The sequence below is a fragment of the Lissotriton vulgaris genome, chromosome 10, assembly GCF_964263255.1.
Source record: "Lissotriton vulgaris chromosome 10, aLisVul1.2, whole genome shotgun sequence".
NCBI lineage: Eukaryota > Metazoa > Chordata > Amphibia > Caudata > Salamandridae > Lissotriton > Lissotriton vulgaris.
Window position 1 is genome coordinate 135,549,488 of NC_141698.1, and position 12,604 is coordinate 135,562,091.

The 12,604-nt window shown below is 40.8% G+C and overlaps 1 protein-coding gene across 1 annotated transcript in view; it reads right to left on the bottom strand.

The window, feature by feature from the left end:
- Nucleotides 1-12,604, bottom strand: part of GRAP (GRB2 related adaptor protein) — a 423,512-nt gene that overhangs the window by 347,806 nt on the left and 63,102 nt on the right. Inside the window, exon 3 of the mRNA XM_086940717.1 lies at nt 7,379-7,501. Coding sequence (XP_086796843.1) covers nt 7,379-7,501 — 123 coding nt within the window. The remainder of the gene's footprint in view (nt 1-7,378; nt 7,502-12,604) is intronic.

Here is a 12,604-nt window from a genome sequence, read left to right on the forward strand (position 1 = left end):
TGTGCATTTTGTGAAGTGGCATATTAGCACATAGGTTCAAAATGGCATTGCCCAATTGCATGTACATTTTTCGACCTGCCTGATCGCACCTCAGGCCCAAAGATTCCAGAATTTACAAGTCCCGTTTCTCACCCTCAGCACCCCCAATAAAGGTTCTTTCAAGGGGCAGGGACAAAGTACGAACAGTTTTTATCTTTCATCTTCAAAAGTATAAAGTGGCAGGCAGTAACCAAAAACCGCAAGGTTTTACCCATATCCGGAGGCTTTGTCAATGTCACATTCAACGCCCACTGACCTCATTTAAATACATCCAAAGTTAATTAGCCGCAGGTGCTTCTTACTCAGTAAAGGTTTGCCCTTACCTAAAGAAAAAGCACCCATTCTCAATGCATAAAATGGGTTGTCATACATTTTAACGCAGTGTAATATTGAAAATGAATAAATAACTGCAGTAGCTTATGTACCAAGGCATTTAAATAATATGTACCTCACAAAAACCATTAGAGGCAAACATGCAAAGTCAAAATCACCCTGACTTTGTTTTAAAATCAAATTATTTAAGGAAGAAAAGAGGGCCCGGCGCAACAATTAATGCAAAATGATTTTGCCTTATAAAGGAATCTTCTCTAGAATGCTGCATGTAGACTTTTTTGTGAAAACAAATGGGTAATACAGTACATTTACTTTTTATACTATAAAACACTCAATCAAAAAGACATCTTATGTAGCAGCGGATCATTTCTAGTACACGTCTGGGGCCATATTACAGTAAGTGCCCCGGGGCACAATGGGAGTTTGTTCCGCTTTGGGAAGTAAAGTAAAGGGAAAAGTAAAAACATTTATTACACCTAAGCAAAAAATCACTAAAATATCTCTATAGTAAATGTTGATGTCATCTATTTTTATACAGTTATTTTAAATGTAGAACATGTTAAAAACACTACAAAATGCAACAGCACTTTAATTGAATTTGGAATTAAATGTTTAATTAAATTAAATACATTAAATGAAATCTAAATTATGTTTTTAAAACAATTTATTGGAAGCAACAGCCTGAGGTAAAATGTTTATATTCACCTAATAGTAAACATTACTAACTGTTATTTACAGGATTAGTTTAAATTAATGTAATTTCTTTAGGTATATTAAGTTGCATTTATTTTTAAATTTTAAAGGTTTAATAAATATTTTATAATCGCATAATAATTTATTTTGTATCCATATATGTATGCATATTGACATTAAATTAAATGTATGTATATGTGATTTGATTTGAAATGTATACATAGTTTTAAGAAATCAAATTAAAATAGTCATCTTTAAATCTTTTCCTACTGGGTGTTATTTTAAGTCCCTGCCTTTTTTCTTTACATGAGAGATTGTTGCAGTACCAGAGGCTGGCAATGTGTGAAGCTGGGCTTACTCCAGGCCTGAGATGGGAAATATATAGTATTGGATAGTATTGGTTTTTAGTCCTTTTTTTGCCATAGTGACTTGAGAAGTGCAGTTTGTGAGTAGGACTGGCTTACTCTTTCGTGGGTGGGTGCATTCCCCCCTTAAACCTCTCCTTACCCCTCCCTTAAACCCTCCTTATTCCTACCAAAACCACTGAAATTCAATAGTAAGTATTCCCCACTCTTTAGCCACTCTCTGTATCCCTCCCATATTTACTGCTAAACCATCAATGTACATGTGCAGAGATCTCCACCGTTGAGACAGAGATCTTGGCACACAAATGATAGGCGAAGGGAAGGTAGAGACCTCTGCATGTAGGTTTGTGAATAGCATTTTCTAGTTTGTGAGTAGTACTATTGTTTTACTGCTAAACATACTACAAAATGCAGTTAATGAATAGGCCCCAGATAATTTAATTACAATTCAATTCTGAAAGTTACTTCCCTGGTAAGGAATATTTATCTTTCGGTATTTCTTAGGATCCACTGCATATATTCTTGGAGCAATAATAACACAGGAGGCAACGACCCATGACTCACACAAGAAAGGGAAACGAAACAAGACCTTGAATTAAGAAAACAGGAAGTGGAGTGTATGTGCCAGACGGGAAGGGAAGCCCTTTAGCACAGTGTAACCCTTTCGGAGAGAGTGTATGGATCTTCATTTATTTAAAGTTCTCCTGCATTTTTGCTCAGTGGCATTCTGTTAACAAATCAACTTCTATCAGTAAACTATCTCCTTCCAAGTATCATACCAGAATAACTGCTTCTCGAGGTCTAAACACAGTTTAGGTGAATCATTAATCAGCTTCAAGCTGGCCTATAGTTCTGCAAACACAATTAAGTTGGGTTCTAATTTGCTGCTGGGGTTGAAAGTGTCATGTGATTCAAGTCTACATATCAGGTATTAGTGCTATAAGTGGGCCAGAGCCTGCCAGGGCTGATCCCTGGCAACCCAAACAAATGGACATTGAGGTGGGTCTCAATGGGGCCCTCTATTTCTTCATTTCGCTAGGTGGGGAAATAAGCATTGACAAAGGTGGAGAAATGTGGCTCAATGGTTAGAGCGGCAGACCCTGATGCAGAGGTCTAGCCTAGGACCAGGGTTCAATTCCCCGCCTCGGCGGGTCTTAGGCTCAAAAATTCCATGGACCTGATAATTCTCGCCTCGGTGCCTATTCCAATCATGGAGTCCCACTCTGCAACTCTGGGCAATAGCTTGCTTAATCTCTACAACGGCCCCCACAACGCTAAGAATGCCTGGCCTCCACCTTGGGGGTGCCCAGGAGTGGACGCCTCACAGGGAAAACCAGGATGGGTTCCACAGCGGTATTCGTACAAGCACCTTGAGACCCTTGTGGGTGAGTAGCGCGCTATACAAGTATCAATTTACATTTACAAAGGCAAACTATTGGCTTTGTTAATTTTTGTTTGCATTGGCATTGGCAAAAAGACAAGAAAATCCAAAGTGAATTTAAAGGTAAGTCCCTCTTATCCCCAGTGGATAGCTACAACTCATCCAGTTAAACAGGTGGTAGAGCATTGATGCTCCTGGGGTGGGACAAAAAGAAGAATATGGAAGAAAATCCATCAAATCAAGAGCTGAGAAGAGAGATAGACGAGAAAGCCATTCAATCATGAACAACAGGATGACCCAAACCCGCTCTATTACGTATTTCCATGACAGGTCTAAAGTATTGTTGACAATAGGTCTAAAGCTGTCTGTAGGCAAGACATAAAAAGCGGTATCTACCTGCCTGCCTGTATCCAACACAACATCACCAGAACTCTCCGAGGTGACAAGGCGATGAAGCAACACTGTGGATACTGCTGTTTACAATTAGTGTATCGCTTATGGCCGAAGTTAATGATGTTACAGAATCTGGTAATTGAACATTGTGCTTGCTACTTATTTTCCTTATTCTTTGGTCAGTAAAACTCTATTTGTGAATTTGTCAAGAGAATGCGTTTATTTCTTATGTATTAATCTGCACCCATACATACATAGGCCATGCCTCCTATGAAGATTGCTTAGATACACTTCTTAAGCCAGACCCCTTTTGGAATCACCCCAAGCACTGTTTTTTATACCACTCAATGGACTTACTACTGATAATATAGGAAGCGATAATGGAGTGGGTTGAAGAGTCTGCCAATGCCTAGAACTTCAAGGATTGAGTCAGAAAAAGCAGAATCATCTTTGATTGTGTTACATTAGGGTTTAACAGACACTCAAGATATTGTTTTGCTATTAAAAACAGAGTATCGTAGATTCATTATACAGTTTGACCAGTATTTCGTAAGGATTCAGCCTTTCAGACATACTTAACATTTGGCATTAATTGATGCCGTTGTCAAATTAGAACTAAGGGTAAGGCAGAGCCAGGTGATGGGGAAATATCTACAATTCAGTCAAGCTCGGCTGGTAACTGATTCTCCCCAAGTCTTGCCACCTTTTCAGGGCTGATAAGAAAACTTTCCATTATCAGTTCTTATGCCTTCCCTGTCAATGTCCTTACAAACACGACCATCTCCGGAGACGGTCAGTCATGATTGGCCCAATACAACAAAGCAAACTCCTCTTTTTACTGTATTTTTCCATAGAGACTTCCTGTGGCGTGTGGCCTTCCTACTGCCTCATGCCAGCCTGTTCTTCCTGTCTCTCATGGACAAATGCTTGCTGTCCATCTGCACCATATATTGTAAGGAAAGTCGTGAATCTGCATAATCATTTTCGCTTTTTGAGGTGCTTGTAAGATGAGCTCTGGGGCTTGGAAAATGAGAGGGATTGCTGAGACTTGTGAAGAGAAGGGCCTTTGAACTGGTGGTTAATCTGAGGCTGGTGGCAGGAGGATATGAGGCCTGAGGTTAGTACTGAGATGGGCCATGGAGCTGCAGGATATGAAACCTGGGGCTGGTGGTTGTGATGGGCCTTGGGGCAAGACTATATGAGGCCTCGGGACGGTGGTGGGATGACCCTGGGGCTGGTGGTAGAGATGGGTCCTGGGGCTGGAGGATATGAGGCCTCAGGCTGTTGATGACATGGGCATTTAGGCTGGTGGCATGAGTGATAGGCCCTGCGACTATTGTGTATGAGGCCTGGGGCTGATAGCGAGATGAACCTAGCCGTAAGAGGATATGGGGCCTAGGACTAGTGGTGAGATGGCAACTGAGGGCTACAGGGTATGCAGCCCAAGGCTGTTGGTGAGATGGTTCCTGAGGCTTGAAATCTGGGGTTGGTGGTGAGATGGGCCTTGGGGCCGGTCGTGTAATTGGCCCTGCAACTATTGTGTATGAGGCATTGGGCTGGTGGCGAGATGAACCTAGCCGTAAGAGGATATGGGGCCTGTGACTGGTGGTACGATGGGTACTGAGGGCTACAGGGTATGCAGCCCGAAGCTGCTGGTAAAATGGTTCCTAAAGCTTAGAGGATGTGAAGCCTGGGTTGGTGCTGAGATGGGCTTGGGGGTGGTGGAGTGACAGTCCTTGCAACGATTGTATATGAGGTATGGGTTGAAGGACAGATGAACCCTGCGGTAATAGGGTATGGAGCCTGATGCTGTTGGTGAGATGGTTCCTGGGGCTTACAGGCTATGAAGCCTGGGGCTGGTGATGAGATTGGGCCTGCGGCTAGTGAATAAGAGGCATTTGACTGGTGGTGAGATGGACACTCTGGCTGGTGGTAAGATAGACCCTGGAGCTGGTGGTGAATGACACCCTGGGTTACCAATAGGAGCATGACAAGATGCTTGGGCCCTCCTGCAGAATATGATGCTGAAAGAGTCACAGAGTGCTCTGAAGCAGATATAAAGTGGAATATTAGCACCACATAACACACCCACAAATTGTAAATGTATGTTTATTCTATTATTGTTCAGAGTTTAACCTAATAACTACTAAGGGTGTTGTTTGTGTGCAACCGTGAGGCTTACACTGTATTCCCTTTTGAACTTCTACATAACAACTCTTCATCAAACAGATCCTAATCGGCAAAACGTCTACTTCACCAACAATACAAGTGGTGCAGAGTCGAATTACTGTTTGCGAATATCGTTTCACATGATTACAAGTGTTAATTTATGGTGAATTACCAGGCAGTACTACCACACCTGGAAAAACCACGCCTAGTATAATCACTTGCGTTACTGGTCACAAAGGCTACATGTGCAAAGCAGGTTACATTTCTGCACAGAAAGAGTCTGGAACTCAGGAAGAACATGCTGCAAATGACCCAGTAAGTCTGAGTCCTACACGTTATTCCCCATTCAAGCCTCATTTTCGTAATGGCTGATACATGCAGTGTTAATATTACCCAGACTCAAGAAATAATAACTTCAAGTCTTTTTTGACCACCCCAATTTAGAGGATGACTTGTAATGAGGTCTACAGCGTTTGCCACCTCAATGCTACTGCAAATAGTCATACATCAAAAATAAACACAAGAAAAAACTCCATGCAAAAAAAATGCACACAACTTGGCTCCAAGCCAAATAGCTACCTATATATTTACCAAGTTAATAACACATCCATATCAAGTTATCACAGGTTATATTCATATCCCACCAAATAGCAACATTACAAAGTGGACAACAAGTCCTTAAACAATTAGGATCTCAAAGTTGACAATGTGATTGACACCTAATGGCACATGCCAACCATCCTTAAGGAGTTAACTTAAACTTGCTTCTCCCATAAATATGAATTATTACAAATCATCTAACCCACAAAAATTAAAACAATTTTCTTAATCGTTGTTGACGCCCTTAGAGCGCTGTCTTAAAATAAGTACTAACGTGGACACACCTGAAAAGTTAAGGTATTCTAGAGTCCAAAAGTGATTTAAAAAGCATTGCAAGTTTGGGAACCAACTATACAAATGCTTACAACATTTACTTTAAAAAAATGATCAGTTCTGAAATCATACTAGAACATAAATTGATTTTAAATATGTTTCCTATGAAGCAATCATCAGAAGAAAACTGTAATTTAACACTAAAAGAGGTCCTTAAATGTAGCCATTCAATTTTTCAAGTGTGCCCACGTTATCTCTTATTTTGGAGAAAGAGCTGCAAGGGGCTCTACAGCGATTAAAAAAATGCTTTAATCTTGCTTTAGTATGTTAAATGTTTTGCAATAATTCATAATTTTACATCTACACGTGTTATAAAAAATAATCGAATTCACAATTTTAACAGCTTTATTTGTGTATGTTTACTTTGCGGACAATGTCTTCAGAACATTCTCAAGAGAGTATTTCTTTGGTGTGATTTTCAGCTAGTTTGCATTGAAAGTATTGGGATATTAGTTTGGCATTTTTGTAGGTTTACTTATTTTCATTGTGAAGAGATTGAAGGATAGCGCACGGGTGCAATACAAAATAAATGGAAAAAGATATAGAACAAGACACTACACCAACCACACGGGAAATGTCCCTTAGCTCAACCCTGAAAATTCAAAGGGAATGCCTACATATTGTCAAGCAGAACTATAAAGGAGGATATGTTCAAATCCATTTGTTCTTAGAAAGGAAATGAGTACATATCATTCATTACTGAAATCCTCACATCTGAGACATTAAATTACAAAAAATTGCAAAGAGAAACTAGAAACAAAGTGAGGGAACTCTGAGTGGTGCGGTGATAGACATAACAAACTTTTGAAACCTTCTAATAGTAAGTATGATTCTAGCACCAGGGTAGTTATTGATAAAAGGACAAGCAATGTCCTTTCCACGTGATGGTGAATGCTCCCCAGATCTATAGACACTCTCATTGTTTAATGGTGATCCCATCTGGCTGGAGTTGAGGGACACAATTGGTGCAGAGAAGATTACTCCAGTTTCCATCACTATCCTCCTAGAGACCTTCACGAGCACTTCACATAAAATACACAAACATAACCTGAAACACAAACTACTGGCTTACTTGACTGAGACGGAAAATTCTCCAGGGGCGCTTTCGCTTTCTCTGATTAGAAAGGCTCCCAGCTGCCGTCGTTTCAACAGTATCTCTTCAGCAACCTGTCTGGAGATCCTGCCTGCATACCACCTGGGAAGAGAAAATAACAAATAAGTGTAATCAAAAGAGACTAGCTTAAATATGGCCAATGTTGTTAGGACTCTGATTAGATTTGTCATTGGCACCTCGTTGTTGAGTTCATGAAGCCCTCACCCACAAACCTAGTTGGTGGCATGATTCATCACCGGGCCCACCCAGTGACACCTAATGTGTCCCGGGTGTGCTGCGACGCCTGATTACAGCGGAGCTGGTATTATTACTGAGAGTGCAGTGTGAGGTGTAGAGTGAAGTGTGAGTTAAAACGGCTTGGCGAGGGTCCCAGTACCCGAGGGTAAATTAAATTTTAATAACTGGGCCCCCGTCAGCGGTTAAAATAAGGCTTGGGGATGTTAAAGGGAGGCGAGTTACTACCCCCTACATCCATAAGTTGGTCGACATGTTTCAGCCAGTGCCTTAAATTAAATCTGGCTTTCCTCAGGACCTTTTTAAAATAGAGTGTAGTGCAGGTTAAAAAGGAGTGTAATCCAGGCTATGTGTTACACTCACTAAGGTGTTTCTCTAAGAGTGAGAGGGGATTCCCTTCTCATATATGAGCTTAGATTTTGCAGCCAATGCTTCAAGGAGTTAAGCGGTAAGGGGTTGACCAGCTTTTCTGGTCAGAGCCTGCCTTGTACCTGTTGCACCGTCCTCGTACTCTGAATGATTTAAGTTAAGGCTCTGCTGTATGGTACACTGGACATTCTGATTTTGTGCTTCGACTGTGGAGAGGTGTGGAGCAGCGGCCAGGGCAGCTGACCTCACAGCCCAGAGTTCATCGTTCGATCCCCGGCTCAGGCAGCAGTTCAGCTCAGCACCCTGCGACTCTGGGCAATAGCTCACTTAATTTCCACGACGGCCCCCAGCGCCTTGAGACTCATAAGGTTGAGTAGTGCGTGCTTTACAAATAAGGATTTACATTTTATTTACTGTTTCTAATCTAAATTATCTAATTCTTCCATTATAACACCATAAGTTATAACACCTCCTATAATGCTTTCTCTATGAGGCCTTAATAAAACTGCCTCTGATACCGCCATTTAATTTGAAGCTTTATAAAAACCTCTACTCTGAACCTCCATTACAACACCTTCATTTTAATATACCCATTTAAATTCTATATAAAGCCTTCATATAAATACCTATATAAAATTCTTCCCATTCTTCCTTTTATGGGCAGAAGATTGTTAGTACAAGCATTAATCCTGTCAAGACTGGATTATGCGAATGCTATCTATCTTGTAGCCCCTGCGTCCACCACTAAAATATTACAGACTGTGCAAAATTGTGCTGCCCGGCTTCTTTTAAAGGTTCCTAAACGCCTTTCAGCCAAACCTGCTCTAGCCTCACTAGATTGGCTTCCAATTCAGGAAAGGGTTCAATTTAAAGCCATGTGCATTGCACAGAAATCACGGGCAGGAGAGGGATCCTTACTGATTCAGTCCATGATTCTTCCCTACCAGCCTAAAAGAACCCTGAGATCAGAGGGTAAACATCTCCCAATAGTGCCAAAAGTTAAACATACAAGAAGTGGAGGCCGTATGTTTTCATATAATGTTGCCAAGCTGTGGAATCGGGTTCCCCTCCATATTCGTTCTCAGCCTAATCATTACCATTATCCCAAACAGCTTAAACGTTTCTCTTCCCCTGATATGTTATGAGTTGACTTAGTGTTCTCTAGCGCTGGGATGCCCTTGGGTAACCAAGCACTTTAAAAGTGCCTCCTCATTCATTCATTCATCCCAAGGTCTCAATTCTAAGGCAGTCACTTTAATATGTTATTCCAATATCTACATTTTAATGTCTCCATTTTTTTGCTTTATTCAAAAGGTATCATTCTTGATGCTATTAGAATATCTCACATTCGGTGTTCCCCATTCCAAAGTTGTAATGACTCCATTATAAAATCTTCCTTTAATAAACCTCCAGTCTTCTTCCTCCATTTTAGTGCTCGATCTGATGCTTTTCTTTCTAATGCCCTTCCTAATTTCTCTTTTCTATTACTGATGTCCCTCTTGCAGTGTCTCCATTTTAATGTCTCCATTTTATTTTGAACATCTTGACTCATATGCCTCAATTTTAGCATCTGCATCAAGAAGACTCCATTCGAATTTCTCATTTTCGTGCTTCATTTTAACGGCTCACTTGGAACATGGCTTTTTTTAAAAATATATATATATATATATATATATATATATATATATATATATATATATATATATATATATATATATATATATATATATATATTTTATTAGTGCTTGCTCAGTACATCAGAACATTACATGGATATATGGATATCACAGCAAATGAAGGATTCAGAACACATACAATATGTTCTTATAACTTAAGAAGTCTGTTCCCCACCTGATCTCAGCCTATTGGTGATGTGGTCTACTGGAAGGATGGGATCCTACTTTTATTCCCTTTGTGATCTTATCTTTGCTCTGACACACACAGTCCAGCACATTTGTTTTAATGTCCCCGATATGTAATCCAGGGCCCCCACACTTTGTCCCATTTTCGCAGGCAACCTCTGGTTTGATATGTTGCTTTCTCGGCTCTTGAGAACCAATCCATGTCTTCCTCCCAATCCCTCAGGTCTGGTGTTCGGTTTGCACCACACGTTCTGGCTATATTTCCTTTTACCACAACTGCCACTATTTTGAGCCATATTAGTGTGTATTTAGCCCATTTTGTCTCGCCTGTCACACACAAAAGAAGCCAACGTGGCTTCACTGGAATCTCGACCTGTGACATTGTTCGAGTCACTGCCGGTCAATGATTATGAATGTATTTACACTCCCAAATTATATGAAAAAAGGAGCCCACCTCCCCACAACCCCTTGCACAATATCTATATATGCCTAAACCCATTCCATGTAGCGTTGTTCTGCAGGCATACAACCTATGTAGGATGCGCAGCTGGATGAGATGAAAGTGGGCCCATATAGCTACCTCCCTCGTGCTTTGCACAGCTTCCTCCCAATCATTATCTTCTAGGAGTCCTAGTCTCATCTCCCATGCTCCCGCAGGGGGTTCACCGGGTTAGGAGAGTTCTACATGATTTTCTTATATGTGAAAGAGATTGTCTTGCTCCTCATGGGGTCGGTCAACAATCTATCCTCTAGTGGCGAGTGTTCTAAATGGATTTTCCCTTCTCTAAAGTGTTGGCATACTGCATGTCCCAGTTGGAAATATTTGTATCTTTCCGAGCCTGCCAACTCATGCTCTGTGTGTAGAGACTACACCATTAACCCAGCACTCTGGCATGTGGGTCTTGATACAAAAGCTTTACCCACTCGCAGAACTTAGGGCCTAAGCCCAGCCTGTGCAGTATTTCAAACATGTATTGCCATTCCACACTATCAAGCAATAGTTGTGCATTTAGTGATAGGAGCACTGCATCCTCCCTTTACTCTGTTTTGGACCAGTGCATCACCCCATTTATTCTCCTTAAATTGTGTCCCGTGCTTTTATTGGGGAGGAACCCTGATTGGTCTGGATGGACCAACCCTGAAATCACTGTTTGGGAACATGCCCTTTTTAATGGAACTGTGCACCTCTTCGAATGACTCGTCACCATAAAATGTAAAGTGATTATTTCAGGGAACAGTCTTTTTTCCACCCAGTTGACATGATAGCTACACAAGTAAATGAGATCAGGGGTAATGAGGGTGAGCATGAGATATTAAATTGGGATGACATGGAGGATCAAGGTTTGTTGTTTAGGAATCAGTGGAATGCAACATTATTTGAGCTTAGTGAGGTAAATCTGGCCATTGCTTCAAGTAAGGGAGGGTCCCTGTCGATATTTTTAAAGCAAATATCGCCTTATGGGGCCCTTAACTTACGTAAGTATTTAATGCATCTATTTCAACTGGTTTTAGCTCATCATGGTATGAGTCTATCCTTGTCCCAATATTTAAAAAAGGGGATAGGAATGACCCAGCCTGCTGCAGACCTATATCCCTGTTAGACTCAACTGTGCAGATCATAGGCAGGGTTCTACTGAACAGGTTACAAGATTGGTCAGAAGAACGGTTAGTGATAACTGACCTACAGTTTGGTTTTCGCAAAAGGTTAGGCAAGATAGAGCAGGCTTTAAACCTAAATATTTGACTGAATAAATATATTAAAGCAAAAAAGGGGCCATTATACTTGACCTTTGTCGATTTATCATCGGCTTTTGATTGTGTAAACCACAATAATAAACTGTGGCTTACTTTAGAGGAAATGGGCGTCGATTCCTTTTTAATTTCTTTTATAAGAGAGTTTTATTTAAGGGCAAGGGCACGGATTTGGTTTGAGACAGGTGGTGAATGCACGAGACACTTTAAAGTAAAACGAGGTGTTAGGCAAGAGTGCGTTCTTGCACCCTTCCTTTTTACTCTGTACATAAATAGTGTTAAAAAGGTTGTAATTCAAGAATGTAGAGACTTACCTGAGGCTGGTAAACGGCCCCATCCCCGCATTATTATACGCGGATGATGCAGTCTTAATGGCGCTCACTCCGTTGGGATTACAAAAGGTGGTTTCCAGCTTTGCAAATTTTATGGCAGATAGAGGTCTTACAATAAACTCTTCTAACACATAAGTAATTAATTGTGGGCCAGGATGTTCTAAGAAAAAATCTATTTTTATTGATAATTCGAGGATAGAATCCACAAATACTTTCTCTTATCTCAGAATATTGTTTGATCGTACAGGGTCATGGGTGCAGGCTGTAAAAGCAAGGAGGCTACTTTACATTAAGACCTTATCTGCTCTTTCCAGTTTTAGCAGGAAACTGGGTAGACGTCCTGTTGTGGAACTATTGGAAATGTATTAAGCCAAATGCGTTAGTGTAGCTACGTATGGAGCTGGCATATGGGGATATGCGGACGTGGGTTCACTCCAGGTAGCTAAAAACATGTTTTTAAAATTCTTATTGATGGTCCCCAATAGTACATCCTCCTTTGTGTGCCATACTGAACTAGGTTTGACCTATCTAGAAGATATTATTAGGATTCAACTGGTCCTGTTATGGCACAGGATATGGATAACAGAGGAGACACATTGTAATAGGGGCGTTTTAGTAGATAGTAGTGGCCTGGA